General features: G+C 46.1%; 1 protein-coding gene across 2 annotated transcripts in view; it reads right to left on the bottom strand.

Annotated features, from left to right (window-relative positions):
* Window positions 1-17,583, bottom strand: part of PLA2G4B (phospholipase A2 group IVB) — a 46,337-nt gene that overhangs the window by 13,021 nt on the left and 15,733 nt on the right. For both annotated transcript variants that reach the window (XM_075927195.1, XM_025188324.2), the window contains 10 exons: window positions 17,167-17,294; window positions 16,930-17,031; window positions 15,719-15,756; window positions 14,205-14,340; window positions 12,075-12,211; window positions 9,933-10,155; window positions 9,613-9,730; window positions 6,871-7,008; window positions 5,092-5,196; window positions 3,963-4,154 (listed from right to left, as the gene is read on the bottom strand). In XM_075927195.1, coding sequence (XP_075783310.1) covers window positions 3,963-4,154; window positions 5,092-5,196; window positions 6,871-7,008; window positions 9,613-9,730; window positions 9,933-10,155; window positions 12,075-12,211; window positions 14,205-14,340; window positions 15,719-15,756; window positions 16,930-17,031; window positions 17,167-17,294 — 1,317 coding nt within the window. The remainder of the gene's footprint in view (window positions 1-3,962; window positions 4,155-5,091; window positions 5,197-6,870; window positions 7,009-9,612; window positions 9,731-9,932; window positions 10,156-12,074; window positions 12,212-14,204; window positions 14,341-15,718; window positions 15,757-16,929; window positions 17,032-17,166; window positions 17,295-17,583) is intronic.

Here is a 17,583-nt window from a genome sequence, read left to right as displayed (position 1 = left end):
AAACCCGATCTGCATATCACTGTGTAGAAAGTGTTCAGTACTTACTCTTCACTGAAAATCTGAATTACAGTAAATACTTAACTGGGAGAGTTCCCTCAACTATTCGAATTAAAAGAGATTCTAAATAAATCCTTCCCATTAGAATCCCCCAAGAGATTCACATAGAGCCATTAATTATTTCACTGTGTGAAATTCCCTGCTCTCATTTCACAAATTTACCACAGCAAAAATGAGGCCACTCATGAGCTCTTTCTGTCTCTCCCCAACTACCACCACCACCTGGCTGGTAAAAAAAAAAGTGTCACGCTACACCAAGACCTCAGGTTTCAGGTAGGTGTTATCTGAAGAAAACTCTCTGAAATAAAATTACATGTATTTTTAGCCCAGAAAGTCAACCCTTATATCAGTCCTGCCGAAGTAGATGACCTCTTTTCCTGCCTCTTTGCTAAAGATGGGCTCTTAAACATGGCCTTTTCTTGGCTTCACTGAAGTACCCAAAAGAAGCTGCAATATCTACCCAATTGTTCACTTTTCCCTCTACAGTCTGTGTGATTTCCTCCATGCCTCGCCTTATGCATGGAACACCTTCCCTAAACTAATCTTTAAGGCTATTGTGCTCTTCTGCCACAAATTCCTCCTCAAGAACCATTTCCACAAGGCTGCCCTCACAAATATACCAGCTGATCACGTTCATTGATATTGTTTATTTGTATGTTTTATCCCTCTCCCCCTGCTCTTCACATGTGGCTGCTTTTCTTAGGATGTGAGCTGTTTGGGACAGAGCCTTTCCCGTGTAGTACATTTGGAACACACATAATACGTCATGGGCTCTGCTGCAATCCAACTGACAACAGGAACAGAAGGGTCTGCCCCTGCCAACAGGGCTGACGGTACAATGGCAGACAAAGATGGACAAGCAGGAGCAAGGACCTGCAGGGACCTTAAAGCTGCACAGGAATCCACCTCATCCTCTTGCCTTCATCCCAGAGATGAGATCCCAGAGTGACTGGTTCCACAGGCTCACAGGCAGCATATATAGACAGATTCATTTTTTCAGCCAACTCATTCACTCATCTCTAATATGATGTTGTTATGTTTTTGTTATTGCCATAGGCGTGCGCACAGGGTGTCAGGCTGCCTACCAGCTGCTGGAGGTGGGGGGGATTTGAGACGGGGTACCACAGCCCGTCACTTTCCCCACGGCAATCTACGGGGCACTTTGGGGCAGAGACCGCGCATGCGCGGCAGAAGCAGCTGGGGCCGGACCAAAGATGCCAGCCCGAGCCATTTTTTCTCCCTGAGCCCCGCCCGGCCCGGCCGCACCGCTTGGTGCTCTTTCTGTGGCTGGGGGCGCCCACGCCCAGCCCAGCAGCACCGCGCAGCGCACCTTCTGTACCCGGGGCCCCAGCCCCGTCCCCGGCCCCTCCCATCCCAGTAGCACCGTGTGGCACCCCTTCTGCGCCCAGGGCCAGGGTTCCAGCCCCAGCCTCGGCCCTGGCCCGGCAGCATCGCGCGGTGCCCCTTCTGCCCCTGGGGCTGCAGCCCCAACTGCAGCCCAACAGCACTGCGCGGTGCTCCTTCTGCCCCTGAGGCCGCAGCCTCAGCCACGGCCACAGCCCCGGCCCCAGCCTCTGAGTCCTCAGCCTCGGCCCTGACCCCAGCCCAAGCCCAGCAGCAACGCGCGGTGCCCCTTCTGCACCTAGGGGTGCCCCCGCCCGGCCCAGCCTGGCCACACCGCGCAGCGCCCCTTCCTCACCCAGGGCCTCATCCTTGGCCCTGCCCAGCCCGGCAGCACCACGTGGTGCTCCTTAAAGTGAGGCACCCCAGGCTAGGGCCCGGCCGACCTGTAGCTTGGGCTGGCTCTGACTCCAGCCCGGCAAGCTGGAAGGCAGAAGCCGGCTTAGCCTAAGGAAAGGGAAAGGGAAAGGGAACGGGAGAGGGGAAAAATAGGCAGGGGTGGGAGAGGAAGCGGCCTGGCTGAGGGGAGGGGGGCAGGTCAGGAGAAGAAGAAAGGGGAAAGCACCAAGGAACAGGGTGGTGGAGAGACAAATGTCGGGGGGCCAAGTGGAGACAATGAGGAAAAGGGCAGGAGGGGAGGTGTCAGTGGGAGGGGGGGACAAGGTGATGCTGGGAAAGGAGAGGGGAAGGGCATTGGGGGCTTGAGGTGGAGGGGGAGGTGCTGGGAGAAGGCTTGAAAGAAGGGGTGGGCATGAGGAAAGCAGGGATGGAGCAAGACATGTGAGGGTACAGAGGTATGAGGGGAAGGGGGCAGAGGGTGGCGAGGGGGTGGGCATCAGGAGAAAAGAGGGCAAAGGAGGTAGGGGCAGCGAGGGAAGGGAGAGCACCAGAATGATGCAGGAGTAAGAGAAGGTGCAAGTGCCAGGGGATTCTTGGGGTGAAGCAGAAGGGCAGGCACCTGCAGGGGAGGGACCAGCACCAAAGGAGAGAGGCAGGGCAGGTGAGTAGAGGGAGGTGTTAGGAGAGGGGATGAGGAGGAGTAACTCACATGATCAGAGTGGGGCTACTGGAGGAATGGGCACAGGGGGGAGAGAAGGGCTAGGGGAGGGGGAGCAGGTCTCAGGAATGCTGAGGGCAGTGAGAAGGGCAGGAGTCAGGAGAGCAGAGGAGGGTGAGGGGTTGGGGGGCAGCAGGCACAAGGGGAGCTGATGGAGCAAGGGGAGATTTGGCAGCAGAAGGAAAAGGTAGTGGTTTATAAGGGTATGTCTACACTACCACCCTAGTTCGAACTAGGGTGGTAATGTAGGCAACCGGAGTTGCAAATGAAGCCAGGGATTTGAATTTCCCGGGCTTCATTTGCATAAAGCTGGGTGCCGCCATTTTTAAATGTCCGCTAGTGCGGACTCCGTGCCGCGCGGCTACACGCGGCACGGACTAGGTAGTTCGGACTAGGCTTGACGAGGAGTAACGGTAGTTCGGACTAGGAAACCTAGTCCAAACTACCTAGTCCGTGCTGCGTGTAGCCGCGCGGCACGGAGTCCGCACTAGCGGACATTTAAAAATGGGGGCGCCCGGCTTTAGGCAAATGAAGCCCGGGAAATTCAAATCCCTGGCTTCATTTGCAACTCTGGTTGCCTACATTACCACCCTAGTTCGAACTAGGGTTGTAGTGTAGACATACCCTAAGATATTTATTAATAACAGTGGCTACATGAACTCAGTATTAGTGCACAACACAATTCATTCTGCTCATGGGAGGAAACTCTTAGAGGGAACACTTCACACAGCCTCTGCCCCTGAGTTAATGTCACACACATTGAGTTAATGCAACTGCAGGATAGTTGCATAAGGGGGGTTTGGTGGGGGCCGAACTAATTCCTATTGGTAGGAGGATAATGGAAAAAGTCCTTAGAGGGGAGTCACATGACACCTTTTACTTCTGGTCATGTGTCCATCTTGCCCCGAGAGGGTTACCTCTAGAGGTGTGGCCAATGGAAGTTGGGGTGTGGCCAATGGGGGACAGGGGTGTGGTTAACAGGGGTCAGGGGCATGGCTAATGGGGGTCAAAGTACATTTTTAAAAAATTCTTCGGGTGCGGACCCTAATGAAATGCGCTGTGCACGCCTATGGTTATTGCCATTAGTCTTATTCCTTGACATGAGAGGATACCTCAAGGCTACGTCTAGACTACATCCCTTTTTCGTAAAAGGGATGTAAATTAGACGCATCGCAATTGCTAATGAAGCGGGGATTGAAATAAGGGATAAGGGATCTTTTGGAAAAGGCTTTATTTTCTGCAAGATCAGCGTCTAGAATGGCGCTTTTCTCCGGCAAAGCTCCGTGCGGAAAAAAAGCGGCAGCCATTTTTATGCTAATGAAGTGGGGGAGATTTAAATCCTCGCTTCATTAGCAATTGTGATACGTCTAATTTACATCCCTTTTACGAAAAAGGGATGTAGTCTAGACGTAGCCCAAAAGTGTAGCTAAGGTTTAGTTACAATTACCTTTCCATTCAAGAAACCCTCTGTGCTGGAAATAGTCCTTGTGAAATGCTAGGCCTCTCAGGAAGTTATGAGTCTTGTCCAAGAGCGGACGGGTGGTCAGCATGTCATTAAAGATTTCACAAAGTTTCCCTGATGTGGAAGTTGGAGACTCAATGGCAATAGAAGAGTCATCAGAAGCATTATCTTTTCTAGCTGGGAGATAGAAAAAAAAAGAGTAAGAGATCATTTTAACATAGAATATGGAGTTGTCCTTTCTTGGTCTAACCACTTTCTCTATCTGCTCTGTGGTTCAATGCTCTTCTTGTTTCTTTGTCTGCACACCTCACTTTCTCTCTCACACACACACAGAGACTCTTTAATGAAACGATTGACCATATTTGATCATTTTTTATTTAAAGAACAATTTCCAGCTTCTAATCTTTCAAATGAAATCCTTACTTCACAGCCCTGCTGACAGCCTGACATCACCAGTGGGCTCAACATTTGCACAGGCTTCACGTGAACTAGCAGTTCAAGAGCAAAATTAAAATGAATCAAAATAGTTTAATTAGAACTTAAATATGGCTTAATTCAACAGTCGGAGATTGGATGGGTCACTGGTGAGTGGAAAGGTGAGCGATACATTGTTTTTTGGCTATTAGGATGATACTAGCCCTTTATGGTTCTCAGTCCTATTTGATTTCAACAATTGTTTTCATTTCAGTTGTTTGAAAGACACAAAAACAAAGCAAGGCTAGTGCTATGGAGCCAGAGCCTTTACTGAACATGAAACAATGGCAACCTGATATTGGTCAGCTGAGGAAGTGGCAGACAAAAGATTAATACACTGGAATCAGGGTCAACAAACCCACAGTGTAGAATGAACCCATTTCTGTCACAAGGGGAAGACTAACATACTTTCACAATGCTATCCGAGTAAATAGGATATAAGTGAAAATCATAGTGGGGGATCTGCTAGCAGCCACAATGAAATGAAAGCACACAGGTAATGCACTGGTGTTTAGAAAATTGGTGAGGGTCTCATGAGCAAAAAATGTATCTTCTCCAAATCCTCTCCTTGCTAATGGGAACTATGCACTCAGTCACAGCAAGAATACATGTTGATTTTAACATACTATAAAACTCTTACCCATCTCTACCATGTCTTTGGCCCAGCGATCCCAGAATTCATCTGGATTTGAGGACCAATATAAGCTATCCAGCAAATTCCGAGTAAAAATATTAGTCCAAATACCTGCAAGTCCAATCACATGAAAGAAACACTGTATCAGCTCAAGTTAACCTGTGGTCATCTTATCTGGATAAAAAGGTCATGCATTTTTACTTACAAGAGGAACCCACGTTGAGTATAATTAGCCAGTCTGCACTGATTATGCTGTAACACAGTGCCCTAAATAAAAGAGCAAATCCGAGACTTTGGCTGCTAAGATCATCAGAGCTTAGCCAAGCAAAGCTCCTTCTCAAATGCTGGTGGACACTGTACTCCTAGTTCTGGAGAATACCAAAAGTACAGACTTCACCCCCCCCCCCCCCCCGCCCAAAAAAGAGACCATCTACTGCCCACGTGTATTAGTGGAGGGGAGAGTATAGAACATTGACAAATGGGCATGGTGAACCAGAATGACCCAAAGAGCCTCCTGTGAACTGGTCTTTGGCCAGTAGAGGACCATGTAGTGACTATTATTAGTAACAAACCTCTGTTGCTCTGGCCATTGGGCTAAGGGAGAGCATCAACAGGGAAAGATTTGGTGGTGGAGAAGATGGAAATTGGGAGGCAAAGGGCACAGAGGAAGTGTGTCTCGGCTTCTGGGAGCAGCCTGGTGTTGAGGGCAGTTGAGGAATAGCATTGAGCTCCACCAGGTGTGAGAGTTAATAAGGCCTTAGAAGAAGCATATATGGAGTTTGCCTCAATCACAGAACATCTAGCATGGTTCCAGGGACTGTTTCAAGAAATGTGGCTACCACAGCACTTCAGAGACCCTACAGGGGCTATGTAAATGGGACCCAGAGACGTCTGCTTTGCCCCAGCAGCACGCTCATCTCTTGCATGACACCAAGACTCAAGAGGGTGTTATCTAATCAAATGTTATTACTTTCATTTATAATTTACAGCATGTATTTGTTTGATGGCAATTTGACAGGCCCGGGATCAGATTGTGAATGGCTGTTGTGCGGGTGTATGGACGGTGCAAGGAGCTCCCACTTCTTGTGGGAACATGGCAGGAACAGAAGTGATGTGGGGGTGGGAATGCATAATTAATTGGTGATCTAGAGGATGGGAAAAGTGAGGGGGTTGGTGGGGTAGAATGGAAGTGAGAGTTGCAGATAGGGTGACCAGATAGTAAGCTTGAAATATCAGGACAGAAGATGGCTAGTAATAGGCACTTATTTAAGACAAAGCCCCAATTTTGGGACTTTCCCTACAAAATCAGGCCATCTGATCCACCTTTGCTGGGGAATACATAATTCATTTCTAGAGTAGGGAGTGGGTAGATGAGGGCAGCAGGGCAGAGAATTAATTATTTAGAAATGTGGGGGTTGAGGAGAAGCGGGAATCTCTGCACTGTCAGGCAGCTAGCAAGAGCCAAAACACCTGACTGTATTTGGAAGAGTTAGCAACTAAACTGCCACACACAGTGTGGGCACGGGAGCAGAGCGAGTTCAAAACCCAAAAGACGGACCAAAAACATAATATCATTCTTTTAAACTCTCATTATTTTGCAGAGACCAAATCATGATTCTTGAACTTTCAAGGTTGGTAGTACTTGACTCCATTGGATCTAGGTAAATTTGGCCCAAAGAGGCTGGTTGGCTAGGATTACAATATATAGGCCACTGGCTTGCCAGTGTCACATCTATGTTCTTTCTTGGGTTTTCATTAGGCTATTTCCCATGAATAATAGATCACCTTCCAGAAAGCAGATCCGAGATTCTGGGAGCTTCTTCACCAACCTTCCCATGAAGAACTCACTGTCAAAATTTTCTGATCGAATGAAGGCTCCGTATTTCTGGAATCCCACCTCGTAAGGTGAGAACTCCACCCATTCTACAGAAGGATTGACACACAAGATTTTTATTATAATGCTAAAAGACTAAGAAAAGAGAATGAGACTTACACAGATGGATAAAGAATTCACACATCAAATAAGTTTGTTCCTCATTGGTGACTGTAATTTGTATATGATAAGTCATACTACCCTCTTCACTAAACTTTGAGAGCTGGTTTCTCATCTCAGGTGAACATTGTCCCTCCAGATAAGAACTGGAAGGCCCATTGATGAAGCCCTGCATGGAACCCCAGGATTGAATGAATCTAGCTAATCTGACATAGAGGCCTATTGGTACCAAATGGCAATAGATTCATTGTTGTGTAATAGCAACTTCCAACAGGCTTGACAAACTCACTGCCCCAATACTGTGCTTTCATGATATTTAGTAGGGGTGTCCACTACACAATTAACTGAGAAGTCTGGCCTTATTGGTTAATCTTATCGACTACACACACTCCCTCCCCCTTTCCTGCCTCTGTCAAATGTATGCATAGCTATTATATAAAAAGTTATGAACGCATTACAAAAACATGCTTCTAAAGTCTGCATCAAGGTAGGGTTGACAAACAAGGGGTTTTTTTTCCAGTCAAAGGGTACATATCCTCCTATTTATCCTGGTTCAAATGTAGACTCACATCGCAGTGAGTAGACTCCCATTTATATATGAAGTCAACAGAGAGATGGAAAGTCAACAGGGAAACAAGACATCAGAACCGCAGGGAGTTCTGACTTGGGGCAGACAATGAACTTTGGGAATATACGGAGAAGGCAAAAGGAGACCACTTGATCCTGTACTTCAGGAAGTAATCAGGCACTGCACTGACATTTGTGAAAATGGGATCCCAACCTGCCCTCACTGGAAATACTGTAAGGAACATTTAAGTAACATATGACTGCTGTTAGACTAACAGTTATTTCGAGTTTTCATATCCCCAACTCATAACTCCGGTTATCTGAAGAAGTGGGCTGTGCCCATGAAAGCTCATGATACCATCTACATGTTTCGTTAGTCTATAAAGTGCTACCAGACCATTTGTTGTTTTTTCTGTAACAGACTAACTTGGTTACCCCCTGAAGCTCCAGTTACAGTTAAGTTTAGTTTAGAAAACAAGTACTAATTTTGTTTTATATGAAACCTTTCTGTTTCCATTATCCTTACTCAATAGGCCTTAAATCTTAACCCTTGATAATAAAAGATAAAACTATTGTTTTCACTATAAATCTCTCTCAGTGCTATGATGTTACACAAGGCATGTGGTTCTCTTGGGGACAGCAGACCTGGTATTTGTGTGAGTATTCAGTGGAGGGGGTACAACTTTTGTTGATCTGCAAAGCTAAGAAAGGGCTGGCATGGCCCACAATAAATTGTTTTGGTGATTAACAAGCTGGTAGCGCAACAAGGTGACTCACAGTCCTGAGCATATTGAGAATTATCAGAAATGTTAAGGTCAAGATTTTCAAAATATGTGGTCCTAACATTAGACTCCAAGGCCCCAGATCCAGGCTTCTAAATGACATCATATCTGTTTAGATATTTATATGAACCTCCTTGCAGTAATATCAAATGGCAGTAGGGAAATACTCTCCGGCTGTGTCTACACTGGCCCCTTCTTCGGAATAGCCATGCTAATTTAGAACTTTGGAATAGGGAAATGCGCGGGGGATTTAAATATCCCCCGCGGGATTTAAATAAACATGGCCGCCGCTTTTTTTCCAGCTTCCTTTCAAGTAGGAATAAGAGATCCTCCGGAATAGGGCTTTATTCCGGAGGATCGCGCCAGTCTGGACGCTCTTTTCCGGCTTTTCCCCAAGCCGGAAAAAAAGCGGCGGCCATGTTTATTTAAATCCCGCGGGGGATATTTAAATCCCCCGCGCATTTCCCTATTCCAAAGTTCTAAATTAGCATGGCTATTCCGAAGAAGGGGCCAGTGTAGACGTAGCCTCCCAGTTTTACAGATTGGGAACTAAGGCCAGGTCTAAACTAAATGGGAAGGTTGAATTAAGATGTGCAACTTCAGCTACATTAATTATGTAGCTGGAGTCAACGTACTGTACCTTAATTCAAGTTTCCCTACTGTCCCCATAGTGGGAGGCCAGGAGCAAATGCTCCCATCGTCTTCCCTTATTCTTTGCAGGAGGAGGAATACCGGCTGCCGACAGGGGCACCCTCTGAGTTTAATTTAGCAGGACTTTACTAGACCTGCTAAATGGAACTCCAGAAGATTGATTGTGGCTGTGATGATGTCCCCCCTAGTGAAATATGGCCTAAGATGCAAGGTGCAATAAGTAACTTGACCCAGGTTACATAGAAAGTGTGTAGCTGGGCTAGAAACTACACTCCATTCTTCTGAGTCTACATTCAACTTTCCTGTCCACATTCATGTGCCCTATCCACTAAATCATCTTTGCTCTTCTTCAAAACTAACAAGTCCCCATCAGATCCAAGGTAAGGGCAAATTCCTTCCCCATTCCAGTAAAAGGAGAGCTTTCCAGAACTGGTGCTGAGCAGTAGAGGATTTTTTTTCCCCTCTCAAAATTTCTTCAGCCTCTCTGACCAATAGAACTCAATTAAGAAACAAAGTAAATCTTAGAACACTGACCTCTAAATTTAAAAGTGTCGATCTGTTCCGTTTTGACATTGAGGATTGCATAGATAGGCAAGGGGTTCTGACCTTGGTCCACAGCCTTCTGCTGGTCTGAGAGTTTAGTCGCCTCTGGCTAATCAAGGAGTCAAAAAAACATCACCTTTAAATATAGGACTTTGGCACTTTGGTGAATTTTACCCACCCATATTTTTTAATAGTTGTATTTTAGGAAATTATATGTTTGTCTATACACACATTGTAATTAAAGGCTCAAAGAAATCATTTTCCTTAGCTAGAGAATAGCTAATACATGCTCCGGGAAGCACTTTACGTACCTCATCATGTAAAAACGCTTCCTGAACAAGTGACCACAGCTCTGTAAAAGATGAAATGTATCCTTCTTTTGCCCTCTCAATCAACTGCTTGTGATAATACTTCAAATGCTCCATGGAAATAGCATTTGTCTTACATTTCATCACCTGTTTCTTTGCTAGATTGATTGGACCTTCCAGAGTTTTCTGTGACCAGTCAGTGTTTTTGTACAAATTGGTCATGGTCCTGAAGAAAAGAGGTGATGTTAACAAAACAAAAATTGGCTAAAAAATAAAAACATGTTACATTTATCTTGTATCTTTCACTCAAGGACACCGAGGCATTTTAAAAACTTTGAAGAATTAAATCTCATGACACTTCTTTAAAGCAGGTGAGAATTATTTATGGATGCTCTTGGTCTACAGTGTTCAGATCTAGATCCAATCTTCTTCAGAGTCTGGAGGTGTTTAGATCTGAGGGTTTGGATTGTGCCTCCTGGACAATATTGCTATTTTGCCAGTGGAGAAAGCATTATTAAGCATGTGCTCCTACCCCATGGGAGCCAGGGCAGGGTTTCCACACTTCCCCAGGAGCAGGATTCCTGTCCTAAATACATCTAGTTGGAACATTTTTGACAAAAGTAAAATTACACTACCATATGCTGGTACAGCAAAGCACAAATATTCCATGAAGACAGTGTCACTGGTTTTAACCAGGAGGGAAATGGAAGAAACAGTGAGACTGAGTGAGTACTTTCTTATAGCCTGGTTAGGGCACTGGCCTTAAAGTTTGCTACTCAAGAGAAGTGTCATCCTGTGGTCAGCTCTAGTACTAAGTAACTTCCCCAACGTTATCAGCAAGTCAGCGGCAGAGACAGGATTGGAAGCCAGATCTGTTATACAATGATGCCTCCCCTCCCTCCAGAATGGCACACATTACACAACCACACACTGCACCATTAATTTTCAAGATGATGCCCTTTGAGTGTTCTTCAATTGGCAACCCTTGGATGTAACTAATTGAGTAATAAACATTAACAATCAGAGCAGGTGAAAAAGTGATCCTTGAACATATTTAAACAGTGGTCTTACAGATTTAAGAAATGTGGCATTTCTAACAACAAAAAATCTAAAATAATCTGAAACTCATTTTACAGTGCAAGTATTCCTCTGCCAGGCATTCCTAAGCATCTTCAAATACATGCTGATTGCCCTGCAAAAATTAAGAGTGAGACTAACCAACACCTTTGTTTATATACAGGACTTAGATGGGGACTACACAAAAGTGGTGGGAAGATCATAGACTGTCTCTGTGTAAGGGCCAGTAGAACCTCGGTGTTTATAGGCTCTAAAACTGTCTTTGATCATTTGTTCTTTCAGAAGAGAGGAGCTGAAAAGGAAGATAAACCTGGAGAGATTTAGCAGTGCTACACTAAAATTGCTTTAAAAGCCAGCTCAGAGTTTTAGCAAAGGGATAGGATCATTCAAGAATACAAGGAATCTGAACCAATGGTTTTCAAACTTTTTTTCTCATGACAGAGCTGTAGAAAATCGTTGATGCCCATGACCTAACATAGTTTGACTAGAATGTGGGTTCCTGGGTGGAGTTGATGATGAGAGCTTTGCGGTGTACGAGGGGGCTCTGGCTTTGGGGGGGCGGTCAGGGCTGGGGCATGAGGGGTTTACCTTGAGCGGCTTCCAGTCAGTGGTGCAGTGGAGGTGCTAAGGCAGATTTCCTGTTGCTCCTGGCACTGCAGACCATGCTGTGCCCCAGAAGCATCCAGCAGCAGGTTCCCAGCCAATGGGAACGTGGCGCTAGTGCTCAGGGCAAGGGAAGTGCATGGAGCTCTGTGTGCTCAGCCCCCTCCCCTCTCTTCCCACCTAGGAGCCAGGCCTGCTGCTGGCTGCTTCTGGAGCACAGTGAAGTCTGCAGAGCCAGCATAGGCAGTTAACCTGCCTTTGCACCCCCACTGATCACCTGATCCCCTTGCAGCAACGACACCCTCTGCCTGATATTCAACAACCCAGTATTAGGTCGTGACTCATAATTTAAGAACAGCTGATCTAAACAAGCTACATGCGTTTGTCACTTGCATTGAAACGTCCCAGTCACCGCCATTGTGGAACAGCAGTAAGAACAAAAACAAAACCCTCTCCTGTCCTCACCATGTTGAGCCAGAAGTACCAGTGAGATATGTAGCGCAGTCCAAGAGATTCAGCTTCTGGAGACCTAAGAGGTGGCCATACATTGCTGACATTGCCCTGACACTGCCTCCTGTTGCCATGACAGCTATCACTGGTATCTGTTAAAAACAAACATTAACCTTTACATTTAGCTAAGGGTCTACCCAGAAAAGTCCAACCCCAGCTCTTCAGCTGTGCCATTGGGTACTGCTAGAGAGAGGTTAAATAGAGCCAATGTTTAGCCAGTCCTCAGGGGAGCCATCTTTGTCATTGACAAGAAGGAGATGTGAATCTCAAAAGGTATATATATGGTTTCTATTAGCCTCAAATGAACCCTAAAAACGTTTACATTTTTTAATAATCCTGCCAAGTCTCGTTCCTCTTCTCACCTCACACTCAGTAGCACTGTGATGATTCCTACCACATAAGGATTTGTCCTTTAGCATCAAGAAAAAATTTAAAAGCTCAAGTAATGAAAGGATTCAAGGAAATCATGATCTGCTCCATAGCATTCCGTAAGCTACAAATTGAGGTAGGGTGGGGGACGAATTCAAATCAAATGAAAATTATTCTTAATTATTTTACTTACCTCTAATAAAAACACATATAGAAAGGGAAGTGTTAAATTCATAATACAACCTGGTTCAAAGCAGACTGTGGAAGAACAAGAATTTTTTTTTTTGAAAAATCAAAAAACGGAAAAATTTCAATTCGGAAGCGCAGGCAGGATGTCTTGTGGGAGTTGAATACCCAGAGTTTTGTGACCCCATTCTCTATGAGCCTGGGTGCCTGGCTGGACTACACCTCTCATTTTTTAATACAGGCAGTCCCCAAGTTACGCGGATCCGACTTATGTCGGATCCGCAGTTACGAACGGGGATTTCTCGCCCCGGAGAACTAGAGCAGCGGGACGCCTGGTCCCGCCGCCCGCCTTCTCCAGGGCGAGAAAAGCTGTTCCTCGTCTCTCTGGTCTGCTGGCAGAGCCAGCAAACCAGGGAGACGGGAGCAAAGCGGCAGAGCACCGGGGGCCGGACCCGCAGCCGCTTCCAGATCAGCTGGAAGCGGTGCGGGTCCGGCCCCGGGTGTTCTGCCGCTTTGTTCAGTGTCTCCCTGGTCTGCAGACCAGGGAGATGCTGAACAGAGTGGCGGAGCACCCGGCCGGACCCGCGCCGCTTCCAGATCAGCTGGAAGCGGCGCGGGTCCGGCCCCGGGTGCTCCGCTGCTTTGTTCAGCGTCTCCCTGGTCTGCTGAGGGGGGGGGACGACGCAGCTAGTGCCCCCCCAGCAGACCAGGGAGATGTGGAGCAAAGCCAGGGGCCTGTGGTAGAGCAGGTGGGGCACTGCCGGTTGGTCCCGCAGCACCGCTCCTTGGCGCTACTGGACCAACCCGGCAGCACCCCAGCTGCTCTGCCCCAGGCGTCCTGATTCAGCTGCTGATCAGTTTCAGCAGTGGCTGAATCAGGATGTCTGGGGCAGAGCAGCTGGGGTGCTGCTGGGTTGGTCCAGTAGCTCCGAGGAGCGGCCGCGCTACTGGACCAAGCCAGCAGCACCCGAGCTGCTCTGCCCCAGGCGTCCCAAAGTCAGCCACTGCTGAAACTGACCAGCGGCTGACTACAGGAAGCCCGAGGCAGAGTTGCTCTGCCCTGGGCTTCCTGGAATCAGCTGCTGATCAGTTTCATCAGCAGCTGACTTGGGGATGCCTGGTGTTCTTACCTTGAATCTGTACGTAAGTGGAACTGGTGTCCAGATTCAGCGGCTGTTGAAACTGATCAATTTCAGCAGCAGCTGATGCCAGTTCCGACTTACATACAGATTCAACTTAAGAACAAACCTACAGTCCCTATCTTGTACGTAACCCGGGGACTGCCTGTAGCTGTATTATTACACACATGCAATACGAGACAGCATTTTTAACACTGTTCAGTGTACATAATTCCAATATCTTTAATCATCTTTAAATGTGACCCTTTGGGGCTCTGTTCAAACTCCATTGAAACTGTTGGATTTGCTTGCAACAGAGAAGTACTGAAGAAGATTGAGACTCTCCATATTTAAAATACATGTTCCCCTCTCCTAATCCCACCCAAGTCCCAGCTCTGACTAACTCACAAACCTCATGCTCTTGCAGATTTCTCTTCAACTGAAGAATCTTTTCCAGGGCACTTGCAACTACCTTCTTCCTTTTCTGCAAGAAATCTTGCTCCTCTGCACACAGATTATACCCTAAACGCACATCTAGTTGTTCTGGGCTGGAACACACATAATGACATGTAATCACACTAGCACAGGTCAGTTTATTGAAATTTAAACATACAGTTTAGCAGCTTTAGTTAATTAAGTTTTATGAAGAATCCAGATTCACCATTCAGATTTAAAGACACACAAATCAGACCCACAGCCTCGGAGCAAACAACTGGCATTGATCTCTTCATGCTTTTGCTTGGTAACGTTTCTATATTTTTCACTAGAAAGGCCACTGAGATGGAGTTTCAGCACAACTGTGGTACAGCCAACCTGAATACCCGCTTATTCTCTAGCATACGTGGCATTTCAGTCACTGAAAGATAGCTAAACTGGAAAGAATCTCCTCTTCATGCCTCTAATTAGCTTTGTCGCCGATGCCCCTGTTAGTTCCACTATGCATCTTTTCTGAGTTATGGTGACTAGAACCAAACATAGATATGAAGCTGCAGCATTAAGCTATATCATGGCTACTCAATGTGTAGCCCACAGGCTGCATGCAGCCCATGGCTTGTTTGTTTGCAGACCACAGTGCAGTTTGGGTTTATGCAGGGCTCAATATGCGGCCCACGGATGGGAGCCAAAACAAAAAGTAGTCAATATAAATTTCTGGATTGTCATTGCTCATTAAAAGTGCTGTCATATGGGTGGAAATCAGGTAAATATTGAATTTTATTAATACCAGCAGAACTGACTTAAATGGGGCCTGTGTTTGTTGGATAGTCTTGCCTTAATCTTTGTATTTATGCCCGACAGTGTGAAAGAAGCTATTTGCATATATATTTGCATGTATCTGCAACCACACTTAAGTTGCAGCCCTCGACATGTGCTGTGAGTATCATTGTGGCTCCTGGGGCTTCCAAAGTTAAGTAGCCCTCATCTATACAATTGTATTACACTATGTTCTTTATGCATTTTACTTTTTCTGTTGCTTCTTTCTATTGGCTCCATTTGGGGTTGATTTCCATTTTTGGAAAGCAGCTGTTTGCCTCTTGAATGTTGTCATTCAAATCCTATCAGCTTTTTTTCCCTCTTGCTTTCCTGTTTCTCTGACTCAGTTGTGGTATGTTCAAGAAGGCTCCATCCTGAGTCCAGGGATTTACATTTTCTTATTTTTCACTCTAGGGCCTTTGGCGACTAGATGCTTCATACTTTTGAAATTCTCTTTTCCCACTGAAGATGGGATGTTCATTCATGTTGTGATTTCCCTCAAGGATGTGTACTGTATTGTGAACTCTACTCTCTGAGGGCTCTACAATAGTGATCTCTTGAACTGGTGTATGTGTTACTTAGGATTAAGTCAAGAAGAGTCTCCATTCTCATGTGCTTTAAAATTAGCTGTCCGAAGAAGCAATAAGAAGTTTACGGAGAAAGAGGATTTCTTACCAATCATTTACTTGGAGCTGCAGCTTCAACTTTGTACCCTAAAAGCAAAGAATTGCAATGTTAAAGAGACAGGAACAATTTCAATTAATGAGGGATGGTGGCCTACTGAGAGGGATGGCTTTTCACACCCCAAGCTCAGTGTCATCTGAGATGAGTGACTTCCCACTTTCCTCCTTTGTTTTCCTTGGGAGTAGTAGGAGAAGGGGAGTAAATAAGCCTATTACCCTCAATACATGTTCTGGTCAGCCTAGTGAGGCATTGACAGCATTGTTTCTGGATGCACTGTGGAATGAGTGGGAAAGGCCAGCCACCTACCTCCCTGCCGATGACCAAATGGACTGGTGGAGCCCCAAGTCAGCTTGAGCAGCTGTGCTATGGCTTCCCCTCACACCAAGACATGTTGGAGGAAGGGGTCCAAGCAGCCCACTGAAGATAAGACAGAGGGAGAAGGAAGAGAAGTCATGATATCCCCCCAAAAGGGTGCTAATGGTAAGAAAGGGGAATGCAGGGCTTGCTGAAGATGGGGAGGAGGGGGAGGGAGACACTGAGACTTCTAGGAAAGAGGGGATCCAGAAGGAATAAGACAGATTTTCATTTTCCCTTGTCCATGGGAGAAAGGCTCCTCAGGGATTGATTTCTTCACTCCCTAACCTCACCCCACACTTGCCATGAGGTGTGGAAAAGAGAGCAAAGTCCTAGCTGGCAGAGTAAGAGGCGATGATTAAATTGGCACTCCTCTAGCTCTCTGCCTGGTCTAATTAGAATGAGTAGGGCAGGAGGAGCAATCAGCTAGCCCACTGCAGGGAGAATGGGTGACACAAACATCAAATCAGCTAAACATTTTTAGAATAAGATTTAAAAGTATCCAGCTGGCCAGAGAGCACTGCTACTCCTGCTGTTCAGGAAACTTAGTTTGGGGCACACCCACCTCATTCAACATCTTCACAGAGGGACATCCCATCAGTGTTCAGCTCAACAAAATGCAGCTACTCTAAAGACAGCATATGTTCCAAGATAGCATAGCAGAAAGAAAACCTCCATAACCTGACAGCTTTATCCCAGCTTCCTGTCCACCCCACCCGTTTATTGATAGATGAAGCAGATCACCAGTTGCTACAATGTTTAATAGTTATTTTCCTTTATTCGTTCATTCAATCAAGCTGTATCTTTGCCCTCTCCAGTAAAATCAAGGTAAATGAGCAAGGACTCACCTTTCCTACAGGAAGCTCTACTTTCACTTTCTCTCCCATAGCAAGTAATTTCAGGGGAACTATTAAGGAGTCATTTGAATGGTCTTCCTTCTCCAAAACACACTGGAGGAAGGAAGGGGAAAGTTTAACTGTTTTATCTGGAGGCAGGAAACATTTCTAATCTGTTGAACAAATTAGCAGCCCTGATTCTCTGTGAGTAGGAGAGTTGTATAAATGACAATGAAGAGAGGATATTACCTGCAGCTGGACTTTTAGTATTGGGTCCCAACTCTTTATGCAGTGAAAGCGGAAAGTATTCAAGTTCACAGTGGTTTTCTGTGTTCCTTCATATGATGCATCCACCGTAAGCACAATATTTTTATTCTCTAGAGAAAATAGATTTATACACGTGTGACGCCAATGGACATGTGTCACCAGTAAGCGGAATTGAACCTGGACCTTTGGAGTTAAAGGCACGAGCCTCTACCACATGAACCAAAAGTCAACTGCCCCATAGATAAAGCTGTAGAGCAGACTCAATAGTCTGTCCTGCACTGGCTCTGGATTACATACGTCTCTTGTCTGATGAAGTGCATTCCTAGCTTCAGAGACCTCCCAGCAGTTCATCCCAGATGAAACCCAGTTATCATGCTGACAGACCTGAACGGTCAGGAT

The sequence above is a fragment of the Pelodiscus sinensis genome, chromosome 4 (assembly GCF_049634645.1).
Source record: "Pelodiscus sinensis isolate JC-2024 chromosome 4, ASM4963464v1, whole genome shotgun sequence".
Lineage (NCBI taxonomy): Eukaryota > Metazoa > Chordata > Testudines > Trionychidae > Pelodiscus > Pelodiscus sinensis.
Note: the sequence above shows the minus strand (reverse complement) of the source record. Positions and strands in the feature narration are given on the sequence as shown.